Genomic DNA, 22,188 nt, shown 5'->3' on the forward strand with positions numbered 1-22,188 from the left:
TGATGAGGATGAGGATGTTGTGGGTTGGGGGGGGTTGTGTGGCACAAAAAGGTCGCTCCAAATTACACGTGACAGGGCTAAATGGTATACAAGTGGGAGGGGGAGCCGCTGCTCTAAGGGTGGGGGTGGTGTGGGGTTGTATGGCGCCGTTTGCTTGCTGTGCCAAAATGATCATAAAATTAGCGCACAAAAGTAAAACATATGAGACGCGATTTGAATTTGACACCATTACCTTCATTTTTTTTTCGCCTTCAGTTTTTTACCCCCGCACCATTCTAGGCGTCAAAGTCATTTGCATATGCCAAAAAAATGGTATATATATGTATATATATATAAATGGGAAAACTCAAGTGTGTATCAGAAATTTTTATTGGCATCTCTGGCTCTGCTCACTGGCATACTAAGTGAGTTTTTATGTCTCCTGCTCCCACACCACACTGTCGCTCTCTCTCTCTTTCTCCCTTTCTCTAAGTTTATGCCTTCCTCCATCCGTGACTACAAATAATCATACACATAATAATGTTTTTTTGCCTGCCTTGGCCGATATGGCGCGTTAATTATGTTGCCTTTCTTCGACAAGCTAATTATGATTTGTAAGCGTTGCCTACTTTCAGGCGTTGGCATTTTTAATGAATCTTTGGCAGGTCCAATGAGTAAGTGAGTGGGTGAGTGAATGACTAAGTGAGTGAGTGGGTGGGAAACTTTCCCAATCAATAGGCCTATTGTTAACAAAAAACGTACCCTGCTCTTACTTTCTCAAAAATGTGCGCAATCTACCATCGGTTCACTACTACATAGACAGAAAGGTATATATGTACATAATATGAATTAGTATATATTCCTGTGTGTGTGTGTGTGAAAAACAAAAGATGCAGCTAGCTGGCCGGGCAAAAAATAGCGTCTCATACATATGTACTTCATATATGTACAGATGTATGTATATGTATCTGGTATCTGGCATATCCGCCCAGCAGCAATTATGTTACAAAACGTTGCAATTAAGCAAACTGTAACAAAAGCAGTGAGAGCTGTGAGAGAGAGATGACGACGACAGCAGAACAGATACTTTGTCACTTCCTTTTTCGCCTCTTACCCTGTAGACAACATAATGGGCAAAAAAGGATTCGCCATAGTCATCAAAGATAAAAGTTGGTTAAAGGAACGTTTTTAGACCCGGTTTGGAGGGGATAAAATCTCAAATAACGATTAAAGGTACTGAAAGTTTCAATTTTCATTAGACAAATTCAAAAATTTTGATTCAAAGAAACCTCAAAAGCTGATACCTGATACAAAAAGTGTTAAAAACTGATTTGCCTTATTAGATTTTCAGTAAACTTCACAGACAATCGAAAAAGTTCGACTTTAAGAAAGTAAAGTATAAATAAGTTTGGAATTGGGATAACTCATTAACATAATGTTTGACTCTCCAAAGAACTTTGACAAAAAGTTCTAAAAGTAATCGAAAGATTATCATAGATCAGTTAGACCTGAGAAAGTCTTGAAAAATTCAAAAAAAAGAAGGTACCCTTATCTTGGTATAAGGGACTTGTATCCCATTCAGAAGTTAGATCATAATATAAATTTATACTAAAGGGTAACTCAAAGTCGATAAACCATCTAAACATGCGTCGTTTTTTGTCACACACACTGTCAACGCTGTCTCTTTTTACTTCCCTTTTTATGTGTGAGTAAGAGTGAGGAGGTTTTTTTTTCGCTGTACAACTTACTGAAGTGCACTCATATTTTCCAAGTTCTTGTTGTCCTTGTCGCTCACTGTATATGCGTTTGTGTGTATGTGTGTGTGTGTAGAAACGTGTTCAATTGATATTTCTGAACGCGCAAAAAGAAAAAGTTATAAATAACAAGAAGAAAGACCGAAGTAGTGGCATGACGAAGAAGAAAAAGCTAAAGAAAAAGCCAAAGGAAGACACAGAGAGAGTGAGAGCAAAGTAGAAGCAACTTGAGCCAAAAACTGCAATATTGCTTTCCCTACGGCAAGGGCTAAGTGCCAAAAAGGCAGACAAGTCTAAAAATACACATAGTCAGAGGGGTTGCTAGTTGTTGAAGCACAGCTACTTTAGCCTCAAGTCCTCAGGAGGAGCACCAGGATGAACAAGAAGCGAAGTAGGGGGATTTGTGGAAGGATAGACGGACTGAAGAAAGCCAAACAAGTGGCTCGCTCAGTCACACCATATTGATTGCTAAGCCCTACCACCGAGTACCGAACCAAACCCCATAGACCAATACCTTCCTCCCCTCCTATTCCCACACTGCTGCTCTCAAGAGGCTTCTGTGCTGCCTGTCAAAATTGGCCATGTTTTCATTTAGCTGTCACATATCGACTACCAGGAAAAAAAACAAGAAAAAACGTAACGAACAAACGATTTACCTAGCATGGCTTGGTTAAAATGACTTGCCAAGCTGCATATTGAAATTTTATTGCATTTTGGGCGGGTGGATCGACAGAGACAGCCAGAGAAAAAGAGATTGAGAGAGAGTGGGAGAAAGAGAGATGTAACCGGCAGTCAGTCAAGCGGCACAAATTCAAACATTTGTATTGCTGAAATTGAAAAAGGTGTCGGGGATTGCAAAAATGAAAAATTACCCCAAACCAATATACGACCAGGCCAGGTACTACTACCACGATGCATAGAATCGTGCAAAAAGGAATGATTACCTCCTTCTACATACGTCCTAGAATGATGGCCAACTGACGAATGGTCAGTTATTGATAGCGAAAATGTTTTTGTCTTTCACACAGAATTCATATTCATCCGCACTGAGAGAGAGGCAGGAGCCAGGCAATCAAACAAAAGGCACAGGAAAAACGCCAAGTAAAAAAACCGGTTTTTTAAAATCGCAAAAAAAAGTTAATGAAAAAACGATGATAATTAATCGATTACATCAATTTTCATCTTTATACTATGCACAAATAAAATATACATGTAGGTATATAAATAATGTCAATTTTAATCAAGCTTTTCACAAAGTTTGCTCAAATAATAAATCATAACATAAGAAAAAAAAAATAATAATAATGCATATAATAAAAATATATGGGAAATTGTGATAAATAAAAAATAAACTCCAAACGAAAGGAAATTAGTGTTAATGGAAAAATGGTTTACAGTTCTCTTTCCATGATTTATGTACACACAAAAAAGGTCGATAAATTTTATTGGCAAATGCACATTGAAACTAAATGTCAGTGCTTTTCAACACAATTTTTTTCTATGAAACAAAAGGAAATTAAAGAAAATCTTTTAAAAAGCTATTAATTATAGAAGTTCTTTATTTACGAGTTTTAACTTTGATTCATTTTAAGAATTAAAAAGTTAATCTCTTCTGATATAGGGTTGCTTAACATTGTTTGAAGTAACATGATGATAACAATTGGTGCTTTGCAACACTTTTGTGATATGTCCACCTTGTTTAGGTGATGAATGAACAAACATTTTTGAATATTGGTTTAAATAAATTTAAAAAATTCTTTAAATTTATCTTTTGTTTGAACACATTTGACAGAATTACAAGAGACTGGAAGTGCAAAGTCAACTTTTTTACCAAAAAAAAATTCCCAAAAGCTAAAAAAAGGGAACCAACTTTCATTAGCTATGTAAAATGTAAGCATAAATTAATAATTGAGGTCGTCCTCCAACACCATAAGCAAGCTTTCCCTATATATACAAATATACATATACATATATGTATATGGAAAAAGGAGGTTACCCAAAGGTTTGGCCTGATGGGAGGTTTTTGGGGTGTGCGGTTTTTAAATAGCGCGACAAAGGCCCTAGTCACACTTGAGTTCTTGAGGCCCCAAAAAACACTTGAATACAACAAAAAAAAAAAACGAGAATGTTACAATTGCTGACTAAAAGATGAAATTCTACATTTTTAATGCAAAAAGCTCACCTGAGCACTTCAGCAGGACATACACACACACACAGACACATAACAATGGCAAAAAAGGGTAGACTAAGGTGGTATGAATAGGGTGGAAAGGGCAAGAGGGTTGGGGGAGGGAGCAGTGTAAGTGTGTGGCGCGGCTTGTTAATTTCAAGTGGCATGTTAACTTTCTGACATTAAGTTGGCATTTCATGTCAACTATGCAGCCATTGTTGAGAGTGTCCTGTATATCCTTTGAGTGCGTATATGAGAATGAGTGTGTATCAGTGTATGTGTGTGTGTGTGTGTGTACGCTACATGCGGAAAACGGTGTTTAGCAAAATGCCATCATTATGTTAATTATAAATGCGCCTCAACTCAAAGACAACCACAGACAGAGACAGAGACAGGTACAGAGACAGAGATAGAGAGTGGCAGAGATAGACAGTTAGATAGGCAGTGAGTGCGAGGAAAACGCGGTAGCACTCAGTCGACAGGACGACAAACATTTAGAGCTGACTCAACTCAACGTAAACTCCTTTTTCTTCATGTGCTTGTGTGTGTGTGTGTGTGTGTGTGTATATATGTGTGTGTGCTGCGGCAGTTACACTTCCGTTTCCGTTGCCAAGAGTTGCGGAAATGCTAAAACGCTGCATTTTTCTGCTTCGCCTGATGACAGCAATTATTTTGCAATGATATAACCTTTTGCTAATCAAAAGCCTACCCCACCATCCATTTTGCTTTTCCCCTCTTAAGCTAAGCATTTCACCTATCTCTATGGCTGTGTGCGTGTGCCATGAATGATAATGATTGCCGGTTTGGAGGCTAAATCACATGCCATCACCATTATCATCGTCGTCATCATCAACAACATCATTGTCAGTTAGGAAAATATGCCTGCATTTGCATTTGAAGTTGTATCACATGAATTGACACTTTCATTTGAACTCAATTAAGTCTATACATAAACAACGCTGCTCTCAATGAGGAGAGTCTCTCTCCTACCCACTCTGAGCTCATCATTGTCACCGCAGGGCGCCTCCCCCTGTTCCAATTTGTGGACTTTAGTCTCTAATGAAAATTGTATTTTATTTGATTGTTGTTTGTTGCCGGGCCCCATCATCGAATATTTTCGTTCAATTTGCTGCCGCGTTTGTGCTATATATCGAGCGATTTGATTTGTGGTTTTTGGGGTCTTGTAAGCGTTTAAAACTATTGGAAATAGTGTGGCTTGTAAAAGTTTAAAGACACAAAAAGGTGAAGCAATTAAAGTGGAATCAATCATGAATCATCTACTTTCTGTTTGGCCTATAAGAATAAGTTACAAATTTCTTTGATATTGAAAAGCGGGAAATGGTCTGCAAGAAATTCAATCCTCAATAAGTTTTATTCATGAAAAAATTGATTTTATATTAAGCAACACCTTCGGCCTTTAGTAACTCATTAAAATTTAAGAGCTTAGAATTAGTGTGGCTGCATATTTTTAAAACCTTAGAAAAACTCTGTGTCTGTCTGGCAAGTTTACTTTATATTAAGATCGAAACGACTTTCTATGTCATCTCATGCTGAATATTTTTAGAAATAAATTCATATATTTACTTTCTAGATTAACTTACTCTATTTCTCTATCACTCTGTCACAAAAATGTATACTAAATTACCTTTGAAATAGTGTGGCAGTAAAACTTCCAAAGAAAATACCAAAAAAAGAAGAAAACACAAACTTAAATAACTTCAGTTGTCTTGCATATCCGTTCGAATTATGCCCCACCGCCTTCCTTAAGTAAACTTCTCAAACTGTTGCAAATTTCCTTGATAAATGAGTTCATTATGTTTTCATTCTCCCGGGAAGGAAACAGAGAACGAAAAATATGGAGAAAGAGAGTGAGAGAAGGAAGCAAAAAAAAAAGTAGAAAGCAAATCAAAAATTCTCACCACTTTTCTGAACGCAAATTTACTGAAAACAACAAAAATAAAATACCAAAAAATAAAAATAAACATAAAAAAAAACTTTATGACCAAGTCGAGTGAAGAGTAGAGAAACGATGTAAAATATGTATGTATACCAACAAACACTAACAGCTTCAGTTGGCAAAAACTTAAGTTGGCTTTCATTTTCGCCGCAGCCCCTTCCCTCACTGAAACTGACACCCCACCAGTCGCCTCTTTACCAACTGTTTAACCACAGTGACTTTTTGGCATATCTCTCATAATCTCTGTGTCTGTCATCGCCTCGCCCACTCGTCTCATCACGCCCTCCATCCATTTCCCTCCTCTGTACCCGTTGGCTAGAAGAAATCTCATTAAAAATGTCCTTGCGGCTGCAGCGAGCATAAATCTGAAAATTAAAGCTTACAAATAATAATAATAAAAGACAGAAGCCAAAAAAAAAGAAAAAAAATAAGAAAAACGAAGAAAAACTGGCAAAGAGAGAAGAAGATCAGAAATGCCCAGATATAACACCGTTTAAGTTGTCTGGCCAAAAACCAAGAAAAAAGTTTGTCCCCTCCCTCCAAGGGTGCTGGAAAGCTGAGACACTGAGAGACTGAGCAAAAAGGAAGTTAAAGGATGCCATCTTGTCATGTCTGGGCATAAAAACCCATTTAAAAAGCAATTATTTTGCGTTGATTCAATATGGTTGTCGGCGTTGGCGTCGGCGGCGTTTGATGGATGCCAAGAAGCGCAAAAAGGTATCGTAATAGGCCCGAGTCCATCCTCCATGCTCTCCATCACTGTTTGGTGTGTCCCAGTGCGGTCAGACTTTATGACTTTAGTTTCCCACACGACCTCTTCTCATCTTCCATGGGCAAGCTCAGCAGAAAACTGCATCTGCATTTTCCTATCATCACTCTGGGTCTGTCTCTCTCCTCATTTCCCTTCCCCGTTTCCCTATCTCCCTCTCTCTCTCTCTGTGTGTTTTTTGCTTTAATGCCAAGGCAATGCATAAAACTGAGTTCTAGCCGGGCTCTGTCCTGCCGGGACAGCTGCTGCTTTTGCTGCTGCTGCTGTTGCTGTGTCCTGCACTATCTGCAATTTTTGCTGACAGGCAACAGGCAACATGTTGGCCAAACGCCAACTCGGTCAACAGTTCGATGACGTATGCAGACTACCCTCAAACTACAAACACCACAGGACATTATGCCAACCAGCCAGCCAGCCAGCCCCATTGGTGTCCTTACAGCCATTTGAAATAAATATTAAAAAGGAAAATGCAGAAAAGTATAAAAAAAAATGAACTGAAACAGAACATTTTGTCATGCGGGCCATGCAGGAATTTCAAATTCTCTACGCACATTAAAATTCAAATGAAATGGAGCCCTCAGCAACAGCAAAAAAACTAAAGGAAAAACTACAATTGAGGGCTTAAAATAGCGATTGTTCAGGCAATAATATTATGCCATAAATGTCTTATAGGATGTGCAAGTATATATAGAAAAATCCTATTAGCGAAATGTCATTCTAAACAGTATTAACCCTGAAATTTTAATATGTGATGACTTAGACTTGAATTTCTTAGCTTTAATTTATTATTATATATTATATTAGCTTTAGATGAACATGCAATTGAATATCATCTTAAAAGCTCATGCAGTTACAACTTTCAAAATACTTTTACTTTTTTAATTAATCAAAGATTATTGTTTATTTTCACTCCTTGAGAAAAAATTCTCTTTCCAATTAAAATTTTAAAAATATTAAAACTTTACATTATCGTTTTATAAAAATTATATTATGTTTCAAAATTAAGACTTGTTAAATTTATTGATAAATTCTTTGAATATATAGATATAAAATCAAATATCTCATACCAATAGTTATTGCTGTTAAAAACTTCCTTAATTAAGATCATCCCAAGCTCAGTCTCGGACTCAGACTCGGTCTCAGACTCAAATCTGCACCCAAAAATGAAAGCTTTCAAAAAGTTTTCACAACAAATTCGTAACAAATTTATCTCGAATTCATTTGAAAATTGAGTTTATTCCAAAAGGTTTTCACAACTGTTTTCCACCCGCCGTCGCTTGTCTCGGTGCCATTATTCATCTCGCTTTTAAGTATTCGATTACAATGGGATCATCTTTAACTTTTAACAATAATCTTAGCATTTGCCTTTTGTGTAAGCTTTTCATTAGCGCCTTATTTTACTTTGTATTTTTTTTCCCCGATTTACACTTCAGTGCACAAAAACAGAGCAAAAAGGGTGTGCGGGAGAGAGAGAGAGAGGGAATGACTAACATTTCCATCTAACCCATTTATAGGCAAACATATTTCAATTTCCTTCCCTTTACCTCTTACCCGCCTAATCCCCCCCTCGGTTTCCCTTAACCAATTTATGGGCCCTTTCATTGTTTTAGTCCTCCGCCTTGTTCCACCTCTCCTGCTTTTGCTGTTGCTCCCGGCTGCCAACCCCTCCCTTCCAGCCATTTAGGCCGCATTTCATTTCATTACGTTTTTATCTTTTTATTTTTCTCTCGTGCAAGGGCTTAATTAATTTTCTTGTTTTGTCAATGGGCAAAAATCTAACAAATTTATGCATGACTGCAATAGAGGGTCAAGTTTGATGCAGAATCCTTTAAGGATTTTTCGAAAAAAAAGAGAAATAAAAAGAAAAAGAAGCAAACCAAAAGCCTAAAGTTGAACACAAGTTTTCGGAGGCTTTTAGAGAGGCGGCACTGCGACAACTCCGCACAGATAAGCAGATTTATGAGCTAAACAACAAAACTGAAATAACTGGAGACATTTTCTGGGTTTTTGGATTTTTCCTCCTTTTTCGTTTTTTTTTTCTTTTTTCTGTGTTTTTTTTTTTGGAAGCTCTTTGGAAGCGTAAAAGCAAAGATAAAACATAAAACGCACACACACACACATATGCAGTTGAAAGATTTATGAGCATTTCAGTTGGCAAGCTATGAGAATGTCAACCAGGAAGTGCCAATGCCAGTGTCCTTTTTTCCTGTCGTCCCCCCTCCATTACCATTCTCCCAAAACAACCCATCTCCATTCCTTTCCCAATCATCGACGTCATCATCATCATCGACATCATCGACAGCCACGTAACTTCAGACGTGCGTATACTTTATACTCTGCGGTCAGTTTCTTTGGGGGTAGGATTTTAACAAGTCTTAGTCAACGTCCTTTTCTGGTTGATTCTATGTCCCAACAGTCAGTCAGGTAGTTGAAGGTGTCAATTTCGTTTTCATTAAGTTCCTTCTGCTTGACTTGGCCTCACTTTGCTCACTTGGACAGAAGCTCAAATTTCCAAGCAAAAACAACAACAAAAATCCTGTATAAAATGGAACCAACTGCCGCAACAGAAGCCCTACTTAGTTTTTGAGTTCTTCATTTCTGTATTAATTAATACTTACTTATTACAAAAAAAAAAAAAAAACTGAGGGAAAAATTCTGTAGAAGAAAGAGTAGCTAAAGGGAGAAGAACTGGGTTCTTTTTTTTGCCTTGGTTCTTGGCTCTGTTTAGGTAGAAATTTTTAATCACTTCCTTTCCTTGCCCTACGCTTTGGTTTCTCTCCTACCCTGTAATCATTAGCTAGAAGAGTGTATACGATTTGTTGAACAGCAGATACACAGAAAGTAAAAAGTTATTAATGTTCTTTTAGCTTAATGTTGATATTTATTCATTTATTTCGAATGTACTAAAAACCTAAGCTTCTCTGAAGTAAATTATTTGTCACTACTTTTTAAAATTTCAGAATTTACAAATTGAAGAAAGGTTTTTTATAAGTGGAAACATTCATTTACAAGATATGGTTTATTAAATTTTTGTCTAATTTTGTGTGGTCCTAATCAGTTGTCCACAAAAAATTTTGAAAGATGAAAAGTTGTGGATGAGCTGGTCAAACTAGTTATTTCAAAACGAGACCTTTGGCCCAATTAATCTTCTTATTAAAAAATCGGTCTAAAAAATTTTACTTTATGACTTGTGCATATTTTCTATCTAAGTTAAGGTGATAAGAAAAATTTGTCCTTTTAGAATATTTTTTGACCTTCTGTTCTAAAATAGTTAATAATAACTATATTGTATATTTTATCATGGGGAAATCTTTCAGCATTGAAGAAACTGGTAGAATTTGAAAAAATTTAAACTATAAAGATTTGAGGTTTTAAAATCAGTGCTCAATTCCATAACGACTTATTGAACTGAACGATTTGGCAAAATTCTATATAGAGGGTATAACTCTAGCCCAAAACAATATTGTGATTGGTCAGTGGGAATTTTTTTCTGGTCGTTTTCTCTCTCTTTGTTCTGGTAATTTGAGTCTGTTAACATTTTTGGTTGCAAAAGTTTCCCTTTTTTGTGGTTCGTTTTTTCATATACTTTTTTTTGTGCTTGTCCTTTTTTTTGGACCCCTAGCAGTGGACTTAATTAAAAGTAATTCCATTTAAATATTATTTAAGAATATTGCCAAAATAGGAGACAAAAAAAAAAAAAAAAAAGAAGCAAACCCGATAAATGAATATGGGACACTAAAGAAGAATCTGTAAGCCAGGTTTTTTGGTTTAATTGAATTTGGCAACACAAAATGATTGAGTGAGGCAAATATTAACAGAGGATTACACAGACCAAAAGTCATTATGGAATTGCAGTAGAGAATCAATCCCTTTAAAGAGATCAACTTATGCAATTTTATTGATTGTTTCTCTTGAATAATTAATATATTAATATGGGGCTTAAAGCTTGAAATTGCAAAAGCCAATTGTAGTTGCAAATGCAATATGCAAGTCATTATGGGTAGTCTAGTTGGCAATATTTAGACTTTACTTGTTCATTACAAGTACAATTTTCAAAATGTTTCGCTTTCGTAAGGCTTTTTGTTTTATGAAAGGAAGTATTTGTTGAAAAATGAAAACTATTGCAAGTAATATTTAATGTTATGACTAAAGAATAGATTCTAAGTTCAGTTTTACTAATACCTGATTGTTTCTTGAGTGTTTAAGTTAATCATATTTTTGAATCATATTTTTGTTAGTTAAAGTAAAGTAAAAATCTGAGTTTGACAACATTTTAGAAATTTTCGGAAGGGTTTAGTCAATTTTTAAATAAGGAGTGTGTCCATTTGAATATTATTTAAAAATATTGACAAAACATTTCACCAAATTAAATGAAACTTTTCAACTAATTTTTACTTTTATAGTTTAGAAATCGTTTATTTATAGATTTGTTTGCTCTCTTAGATTTTCGTAGAAAAATTTTAGTCTTGTTCCTTTAAATTATATTTTAAAAATGGTTATTGTTAAATAACAAAAAATCTAGCTAATACTTAAAAGGTTCTTCTGCTGATTAAAGTGTTAGAATGACTTCGTTTTTTGTTTTCTAATTATTTTTGAAATAAAAATTCATTGAAATTTCTATGCAAGTTCTATGCAAGTCTGCTTCATTCTCAATCTATCTTTATCTGCAATTTATCCTATATTAGGCTAATAGAAAGTAAGTACTTATAGATAAGCATATTCATTGCATGCTTTTCCTTTGATAGTTTTTTTTTCTCTCCCTATCTTTTTCTATTCAAACGAAAATCATTCTATATAGCAATTCACACTCTTTGCTCTTGCCTGTATATATCAGTTACAGTGATTTAATTAAAGTTTGTCTCTTTATAGAATAATTAATTGATAGTTTCAAATGTAATTACAGGGCGACGGCAATAAAATACGGGTAAAATGGGAAAAATGTTTGAATACACGAAACAAAAACGCCAAGTTCAACAAACTCTGTGGCAAGTGGCACAATATGTTTCATCACACAATTGATGCTTGATTGCAAAATGAAACAGAAAACAGAATGATAGACAGAGAGAGAGAGAGAAAAGAAAAAACACATTGAAATAAAATTTGCATATTTGTAGAATTTTGTGGATTTCTCTGGCTAATTGGCAAATTGACAACAACAATTTGTGGCAAATAATTTCACATTGATTGCCCAACAGCACTAGCAATCAGATATATGTATAATATATATAGACACACACGCACACAAACACACACAGAGCTATCGGACAAAAGGAAGAAAGTGAGATAGGTAGAAATTATGTAATTTATGAACAGGTTTTTGGTTGCATCAACTCTCGGACTCAGATTTCGCCTGTGGGTTAGGCTATAGTAAATTACCCGAAACAGACTAATTTCGCCAGCCAAAATAATATATGTATATGGAAAGTTTCTAACATTTATGTGCAAATAAATCACTTTGGCATTAGAATAGAATACAATATACAATAGAAGAATTAGTTAATACATTCATATACATACATATAAAACAGAAGGAGGTATTAGGTGTAAGTAGAAGACAAATCTTAAGCCTAGGCAATGCCGCCGCCGACGCCACTTACCCAACTCTCAAGTGTTGCGAGTGTATGTGTGTGACGCCTGGTAGGCTGCTCCTGCCAGCCTGTCGGCTCCTGTTCCTGTTCCAGTTCCAGTTCTTCTTTTGTGCTATGCTATGCTTCTTGCGTGACTCTTTCATGTCAATTAATGCGGCTGGCTCTTCAAATATTAGCAGACATTATGTGTACAACTGTCTGTGTGAAGGTTTGAGGGGTTCAGTGTGTGTTTGATGATGCACCACACCAACACCAACAACACTAAGCCCCAATGCCTCTTGAAGGCATTTCCGTTCTCTCTCACTCTCTTAGTTCACTCATCGCCATAATAATGCTCATAGCTGGGGCTCATGGTTCATCATCGTCATAGTCATCGTTGTCGTCGTCGACATCGTCAGTCTTCATTCTTCATCCTTCAATGTTCTCCAACTTTTGCACAATGAACACACAAATGACTTGGAGCACTTGAGCTTGGCTTTTTTGTTCTTTAATCGGGGGCATTATTATGATGAAGAAGTCTCATTCTCATTCCCATTCGTTGCTCCTGCTCCTTGTGCTGCTCCTGTTTCTGCTGCATGATGCTTCTCAAGTGGCCAGGATTACGTGTTGATGTTGAATGCATTTTGATTCCGTCTCTCTTGGTCTATATCTCTTTCTCTCTCTTCAAACAGCTTATGCGATCAACATTTTAAAACGAGTCAGTCAACATTTTCATCGGTTCGAATATATTTTATTCCTCCTTCTTCCTGCTGTTGCTCCTTTTTGTACTTTCCCTTCATTTATATACAATTATTCTTCTTTTTTTTTACACAATTTTTTTCGTCATGTTTTTGAGTTTGTTTCTGTTTTTTTTTTTCTTTTAAGTTTGTAGTTTAATTTAAAAAATGTTACTATATTTTTGTTTTACTTTGCTTTACTTTTCTTGACTTTTTGTTGTTTTCTATTGGAAGTACCACTCACACCGACCTCTAGGCAGCAACTGAGTTCTTTGCCAGCTGTGTTCCGCTATTTCAATGAAAACCCAATGAAAGCTTTTGCCGATCCCAAAGCTTTTCGTTGTCGTTTGTTTCGTGGTGTATAAGAGTTCGGCTTTTTGTGGTCTCTCTTGCTTGTGATTTGCGCCGGCGCATCCTTTAATTAGTCTTCGGCTCAACTTCGTGTTGAACTTCGTTTTTGAACAGAGTTTTTTTTTGTTTCCTTTATCGCTTGGCATTTAACCTCGGGAGCTTCTCCCTCTCGCGTTTCCACCAAACGATTCGTTTACATTCCTTTTGGCACTTGCATATGTATGTAGGAAAATTAAAAGCGCTTAAGTACAATTAACAATTAACAAATTTCTGTTTTTATTTTTTTTCTTTTCGTGTTATTCGTTTTGTTGTTGTTATTTGCTGTTGCTTTGAGCCTAAACCGAACATTAATCAACTGAGAAAATGTGACACTAAAACCTCTATGACAATTAATCAACTGAGAACAACTATCTCTCCTGGTCCTTGTCAAATGGGTATAAAGTTACGGCTAGGGCTAGTAATTTTTTTTGCATATACCCTGTGGACATAATTTAGGGAATATATGTTCTGTTAATTTGAGTGATCGGGGTATACATTGATATAAATTTGAAAATTTTTGTTGACAATTTCACTTATTAACATGAAAAATGCATGGATTGGAGACAACAGACTGCGATTTAAAGCCTGCAATTAACACTTTTTATCCAATTAAGCCCTTTATATTTTCTAATTTTTAAATTTAAGGTAAGAATTCTGACATACTAGATGTATGGGTCAATAAAAACCGAAAAGAAAAAAGTTATGCAAAAAACAGGGAAAAAGTATGCAAAAAGGTAAAATTTTATAGATCTAAGGAAATCGGAACACAACCGTTGACTGATTGCAGTCATACTGAAGTTCTTCAAAAATTTGAACATACTCAAATACATATTTATTTTTCTGTAAGACAAATAAATTACTCAAAAGTAATTTGACATCGAAATAAATATCAATATAATTTAAACAATTAATCCTCTTTTGAATACAACAATTACAATTTCTATGTCTGTTTTTAGCTTTTTTTGATTATAAATTTACAGTAAATCGTAAGTAGATACAGATCTATGTATTAATACATAAATTTGAACGCCAAAATACTCTAGAATATTTTTGACGTATTCATCGTTCAATAACTACTTGGAGAAAGCCAATTACCAAAGCCAATTACCAAGAAATAGGTAAACCATTTCGATAAAAATATTATATGTTTTTGAACTTTCTTCCCTGTTGTTTTTGTTTATATCACAATCAAATTCTATATTTGTAAAAAGTTAGACAAAGAATGCTACATTTCAGATATCCCTATGTGATAAATAACTATCGTATACCTAAGAAATTTCATCAAGATAAGAAATATTTGAAAGAAATCCCTTACATACCAAAACATCTTGAAATCTATACTCAAATATGTTGTATTTCCATTGATTTGCCGATTCTTTTCCCCTTTTTTTCTGAAAGAGTTGCTGCTGCATTAACTGATTGAGGCAAACTTGTCAGCTTGAATAAAAGTTTTTGGGGCCACAACCTGAATAGAAGAACAAAAATTTCAAATCAAACTTTGATTTGACAGCCCCAGTAGACAGAATTGATGTTTTTCTTTCGGCTTGCGACTTTTAACAACTTGAACTTCAAGTGGAAAGCAAAAGGAAACTTTGACCGAGCCACTACCATGCTAGTCATCATCATCATCATCCTCCTGTTGGTTATAATGGTCATATTCAATATTTTTACCCTCTCTGATATATATACTTCCGTTTTGGCTCCCAGCAGGGGGAATTCTTGCCAAGTGAGGATAAAGGGGGGCGAGCGAGAAGCATATTGTCCAGCCAAAGCCAATATCAATTTATCAATTAATGCGCCTAATGAGCTAGCCAGCTGACTTGATGCAAGGCTCTTCCCCTCTGCTCTCTTTTCTATTCCACCTCTCACTCTTTGTCTGACTCTCTTTGCAAAATTAATTAGGATTCGCTCATCATCAGTTCTGAGACATACACATATTTAGATATGTATTTGTCTACATTATATATAGATATATAGATATACATATGATGTTCAGAATTCACTCTCCACTTGACATCTTTGGCGTCTTGGCGACTACATAACTTAACGAGATTTTCCCCCTTTCACGCCCACAGTCTCTTTTACCAGCTTGGCAAATTGTTGTTGTGCTTTAATTGACAATCAAAGCAAGTAATCAAATTTGCTGCTTGACATTTTTCATTAGAATTATTATGTAGTTATATTGAGTATATAGCCCAGTTTCCATTTCTAACTGCAATGCAGACACACACTCTCCCCTCAAGGACTCAGCGGACACTTGTTAGAGGTCGCGCCCACATCAAATACTTGCAAACTATGTGAAGAACCCTATGAAAGCAAGTGTCTGAGGGAGAAATTACTTGAATGTCCTTTAATCAAGTATCTAATACTTAAATACAACCAACAGAGACTCGCCAACCAGACCCATGACCCAAAAAAAAACCAACAAATCAGTTCAACAAAAATAAACAGGAGCAAATTTAATGAAGGTGTTTCATTTTCGAATCCTTTTAAAGGCTAAATTGTTTCATGAATTTAAATTAAGAAATTTGTATTTCGTAATCAGAAACCCAAAATTTTAATTTTGAATCCAAACTCTATAATATTCTTATACGATTGAAGGTTTATTAAATTAAACACTTATGACAATATTTCAATCTTCCACAATACTATCTAGTCTATTGCATGACTTAACTTACAATTGGTGACCCCGACGTGGTCATTTATATGTTTTGTATTAATTTGAAGAGTTTCTTTGGTATAGTTTGCAAAAAACATATTCATTATCTAACAAAAACATTTTCCTTACATACTGAGACCATTATTAGGTCCGTTTTAACATTTTGATGTAAATTAAAACAAGCTAAAGTAGAACTAGACCTTCAACAAATATAACCTTTCGATTAGTATTGAATTTTTTATCAACTTGAAATCCACTAACTAAATCAACGTATAAACCTTTTCAAACGCTAAGAAGCACGCACATGATGGCAAATTGCATTTGATTTGATTTTGATTAACTTTCTATGTGGTTCTTCTTTTTCTCCATTTGAATTGCATGCATAAGAAAACGAAAGAAGATGAAAGAAAAGTAGAACTAGAAACAATTTGATGTGTGTTTTCGGACTCCGAAACAGAATCGATAAAGTGTGGAAAAATAAAATCCAGGAAATGGAGATGACATGGTCTGTTTCTGGCTACTATCTCTATTGCTGTCGATGTTTCTGCGATGGAATGGGATGAGCGTCCCCCCTTTTCTTTACTGACCGATTCTGGCGCTTGTCATTTAATATCCGCAATTAAAGTGGTCATCAATCAAAATGAACAACAAGAAGAAGAAAACCTAAATGAATTAAAAGTAAACGAAAATGAAAATGAAAAGAACAAAGCAAAAGGATGAATGCACAAGCCAAAATGAAAGCTCGCCGCCCCGTTGTAATAAATAGAATAGAGAGCGCAGCAGCAGCAGCAGCAGCAGGAGGAAAAAAAATACTGGAAATGGTAGAAAAAACACACACATACACAGAAGACATACAGTGTCCAGTGTCCTGGGCGATAAACAAGTGCTATACAAACAAAAAGCGGCGCAGTACGCTGAACCTATTGATGATTGAGCAGGACATTAATCTAACAAAATGCAGACAGGCGAAGCGCCGAGGTTTGTTTGGCGGGTTTCGTTGATGGGTGTGGGGGCGGGGGCGGCAAGAGGGGGAAGGGAGAGGGGTTTTGGGGGGTGGGTCTACAATGACAGAGGCCAGGAACTGGAGGCCGTGGCGGCCAAGCGAGCAAATCAACTGACCAACTGTGAAAGTGTCAAATTTCAAGCCACATTTTTGCTGTTGTTGTTATTGGCATTGACGACATCCTTGTTGTCCTTGTTAGTGTTGGTATTGGTGTTGGTGTTGCTTTTGCTGCTGGTGTCGTTGTCGTTGTCCTCGCCGTCGTCTACGACCACGTAAGCAAACATAATTACGGCAATGCCCAGTGCCCCATCCATATAGCCCCTCTATCCTACCTCGCCTTTACTTCTCTATCTATCTCTTTCTTTCTTTCTGACCAAACCTTCTTTCCATGTCGCGCTCATATATCCCTATCCTCTGTACATGTTCTCATATCCTGCAATATATCCTTCGCGTGTGTCGTGTCAGTTTGCGTTGTCGCAAGGTGAATTTAAAATGCTCCAATAGCAAAAATTTATGGCATTATAATAACTCTTTTGGAATATTTATTACATTTCAATATTATCCCTAAGAAAAATCAAATTAAGCTTTAGCCATGAAAAATAGCTACTTATAGAAAATACAAGACAGAGATGACTTAACTCCACATATCTTCAAAAGCTTCAATTTCTAAAAAAAAATGAAGTAAGTAAGTCGTCTCGCCGACTTGGGTATACCATACACCAGGTGAAACAAATATTTAAAATTTCGAAAACCAAATGTATGTCTACTAAATTGTTTTAACATGCCTCATACCATTTGCTATCTCGCTCACTCTACAAACACACAAGCACTCTAGCGCCGCCACTAGCCAACGGCCAATTCTGCCCTTATGGATCGCGTAGCAAAATACGTTCATACGTATATTTTGTATGTTTCTAGTCCGATTTCAATCAAATTTGGTAGTTTGATAGAAATAGATAAGATTTATTAGTCTGCCAAATTTGATCGCGATGGTCAAAAAATTGCAAAAGCTAATCGGTTTTTTCTAAATTATGGAGGCGGAAGTGGGCGTGGCAACATATTAAAATATATGTGTTCTGCGCGCATACTAAGCCAATATACATACTAAATTTGGTGACTTTAGCTTTGTTAGTTTTCGAGAAAATCAGTTTTGTTTAATTTTCGGGGGCGGAAATGGGCGTGGCATAATTTTTAAATAGTCAATATCTGCGCGTCTATTAAGCTAACTTACATACCAAATTTAATGTCGGTAGCTGTCATAGTTTTTACGAAAATCAGAGTTATGTAAATTCCGGGGGCGGAAAGGGGCGTGGCAAAAAGTTGGAACAATTATTTTCTGCGCGCTAACTAAACGAGTATATAAACCAAATTTGATGTTTCTATCTGCTATACTTTTTAAGAAAAACAGTTTTATGTAAATTCTGGGGGCGGAAGGGGGCGTGGCAAAAATTTTAAACAAACTCGATAAGCGTACATACTACACGAGACTGCATACCAAATTTGGTGGTTCTAGCTCTTATAGTCTCCGAGATCTAGGTGTTCATACGGACGGACGGACGGACGGACGGACAGACGGACATGGCTAGATCGACTCGGTTTTTGATCCTGATCAAGAATATATATACTTTGTGGGGTCGGAGATGCTTCCTTCTGCCTGTTACATACATTTTGGCGACTTTAATATACCATTTCACCCTATGGGTGTATGGTATAAAAAGCAAACTTGAACATATTTTTGTAATAAAACAAATTGAATAATCAAATTTGCATTTTTATTTAATAAAGAGAAGCAAAAATGTAATCAATTATTTTTATAATAGAAGCATTCGCTTTCTTTTCATGGTGTCAAAATTAAAAGTAATTTTATTTGCTTATAATTTTTTGATGCACAAATGGATAACAAAATTTTTGAAATACACAACTTTTACATAAATGTTAATTAATTTACAGTGTCTTCAGTGAGCAGGGCGAATTAAGAAAAAAAAAGCCTTACAGTATGCAAACAATTTGAATTTTATACAAAATTTCTAGGATTAGAGGCAATAGCGGATCATTCAACGGCACAATGGGTCAATTTTGGGATAATAATCTTAGATATCGAACTTACATCAGTTAAAGAGATCAAATATAGTTTAAGAGATCAAATATAATGAGTTCGCGACTGATTGAGGGTGGTAGAACGGTCATTTAGGACTTAACAATTAACGAAAAGTTTTTTTCCCAATTTATGAAACGGCCAGCTCAGACCGACATACTTTTGGCCGTTCGAGCAAGGAATCCAATGTTTGGGAAACTAAAAGTTTGTGCAAAATAGACAATAGAAGAATCTGCTAGGCCAGTTTTCCATGCAAGTCAAATTAGGAAGTCTCTATTAAGCCTAATTTGGTCCAAACCTACATCAGCAGTAACATGCAGCTCAAACTTGATTTTGAGAACTGTAATAGGACTAAGAGAATCTGCAAAGGTATTTGAATTTTTGGGAATTCTGCTCTGCAGATAATAGTTGGTTAATACTGACAAATGGGTAGCTCTCCCACACGCTTTTTGTATCTATCCTTTTGTTGGTCTATCCATCATTGTTTCGCTAGGCAAAATGTAGTTTATGGTTGATTCAATGAAGTTTGTTAGGCATGTTTTTGTTTCAATCATTTAGAATCAGGAAATACTAGAACCATAGAGATGCAACTGTCCGTTGCAGCTGATTGTGGCTAGCTACCATTTGCTGACCTTCTCTAACATTTTTGATGGCCCATCAGTCTAGAGATCCCAAAACCATTTGATGGCTCCAGTCCCAGGGACCAGTCGAAGGTTGCTCATTTGCTGTCCATGGCAAATTAGATGCTAAATTAGCACACAAAACTGATGCAATAATGCTAGTGCCTGCTAGTGGGAAGGATGTTTTTTCGAGGCAGGGAGATGAGGGGGCACTAGAGTGTTAAGTTGCCCGAAAACCGTTAGAAATGCCATTGCATTTGTCTGTGTCTGGACTGGGCTAGGGCTTCTGCTCCTGCTGCTGCTTGTGATGTTGCTGCTGCTGCGGTACTTTGACTGATGTGGCACAAAAACCAACCGAAACGGATGGCAAAAACTCGGCTCCCAGCATTGACACGTACGAACACTGAGAGTGAGTGAGAGAGGAACCCGAAAACCGGAGCAGAACACAAAACAGAAAGAAAGAGAGTGACCGAGAGAGCGAGAGGGAGGGAGAGCCCTGCTAAATGGTTTTTCAATGGGATTTTCAGTCTCAAATTCGAGTCTTTTTACCCGCAGCTTGTGTGTGTGTGTGGCTAAGAGTGAAGAGGCAGAGGAAGCTTATGGCATTTTGTGGCATGGAATTCAAACTGCTGCTGCTGCTGCTACTGCTACTGCTGCTGGTTATTAAATTTGAAATGCTACACCTTCGACCATATCAGATTGCCCGCCTGTTTGCCTGTGCGCTAAGACAAAAGGATATATATCAAAATTCATATAAAATGCAAAGGCCTTAGCCCAGCATAAGAAAATATGCCACATTATAAATTTTTGATGTGTATGAACATAAGCAATCCTTTCGTTCGTTCTCTCTCTCTCTCTCTCTGGCTCAAAATGTTGACACACTTTCCTTTCCTTTCGTTTGGCTTTTGTCTAGCTCAGCAAAAACATATACTTATATTATATTTTTTTGTTGTTGTTGTTGTATATTTTAATATATAAACCCAAATTGAGCTTGTTATTTATGTATAGTTTAGGCTCTCCATACTTATTTATACCTTATACTTCCTCCTCCTTGCTTCTCTGACAATCTTAGGACTGTCTAGAGCGTCTGGCATTTTGCGCCCTACTGTACATGCTAGCAGCAGCAGCAGCAGCAGAGAGCAGAATGTATTTCTGTCTGTGCGTTTTGGTTTGTGTCATAAAAAATGCACAGACAAGTGGCCAAGTTGGATGGGGTACAGCAAAAGGAAAGTACAAAAAATACAACATTTTTTAAATAAAATAATATACAGAAGGTTAAAAAATGTCATAATAAAAATATGCTGCAGTTAAAATAATTGTCACTGTAATAAAATGATGCAGAAAATTATTATGTATGTATATGAGAACAAAAACTGAGGGTCAATTTAAAAGTTGTCAATATACATACATGTACTTAATTAAAAAAAATATGAATTTTAAGTGAAACAATGCCATACAAATTGAACCACCAAATTTGATTGTATTACAAACCATTTTTTAAGACAAAATATTGGAGAAAAAGCCAATCAGACGAATGTCAATTGAAATACATTTTTCTCGATTTTTTTTGAATAGACTTTGTGGTTTATTAAAGTTAATCATAAAGCGAATATTCACTTTAGAAGCAAGGTTTATTGAGCAACACTGTAGAATAGAGTGACCATACCAAATTTCAAAGAACTGACCAACACTCACAACAAAGTCTGATGTCGGTTGAGTAGTTACTTAATCAAACAAAGAAACTGTTTTCTAAAAAAAAAAAAAATACTGTATAAATAATTTGCAATTCTTTTTAATGGAAATATATATTCCCTTCTCTTGACTATTATTTACTATTTACTATTTACTATCGAAAAAAAAAATGCTTCCATTTTAAGCTTTAAATCCAAATGTTAAGCTGAGCAAAGTTGAGTGAATCTGTTTTGACTATTTAGCCTATTTATCAGAGAAGCTGCCCTCGTCCTCGACTTATAGAAACTTCTTTAGCTCTCGGCACTCAGAGTCTGTTGATGATTCGTATTGGTGTTGGTATTGCTGTAGCTGTTGGCTCTCTGCTGGCTTTGCACTTGCTCCATTTTATAGAGCAGACCAAACATTATGGCCATGATTAATGGCAGATAATAATTTCGAGTGTCGAGCACTTGACAGCATACGAAAAGTCAGAAAACTATGGCCAATGGACGCCCATTAGCCCTCCAAAAATGAAAAAAAAAAAGTAAAAACAAAACCAAACAAAGGCAGAAAGAGAGACAGAGAGAGCAAGTGAGTGAAGGATAACAACAAACAGGAGACTGAGTAAAAGGACAAACTGCAGCAATTGCAACTGGGGAACTACTGCAAATGACTGCTGTAAAATAAACAGCATAAAACTATTGCCATGTTCTGTTTGCGGCATTAAATGCTCTCCCTACCTCCCCCCGAACCCCCCCGCCCGCCACTCTACTATCAATTTCGCCACCCCATTTTCCCTCCCATTGTGCGTGTGATT

General features: G+C 36.1%; 1 protein-coding gene across 2 annotated transcripts in view; it reads right to left on the reverse strand.

The window, feature by feature from the left end:
* Positions 1-22,188, reverse strand: part of LOC6640853 (matrix metalloproteinase-2) — a 101,719-nt gene that overhangs the window by 47,044 nt on the left and 32,487 nt on the right. The window contains exon 1 of one of the 2 annotated variants that reach the window (XM_023174994.2): positions 12,227-13,033. The exons of the other annotated variant lie outside the window; for it this stretch is intronic. Coding sequence (XP_023030762.1) covers positions 12,227-12,360 — 134 coding nt within the window. The 5' untranslated portion in view covers positions 12,361-13,033. Of the gene's footprint in view, positions 1-12,226; positions 13,034-22,188 lie in introns of those variants that run through there. 2 annotated transcript variants of the gene reach the window in all.

This window comes from Drosophila willistoni, assembly GCF_018902025.1.
Source record: "Drosophila willistoni isolate 14030-0811.24 chromosome 2L unlocalized genomic scaffold, UCI_dwil_1.1 Seg168, whole genome shotgun sequence".
In the NCBI taxonomy this organism is placed as follows: Eukaryota; Metazoa; Arthropoda; class Insecta; order Diptera; family Drosophilidae; genus Drosophila; species Drosophila willistoni.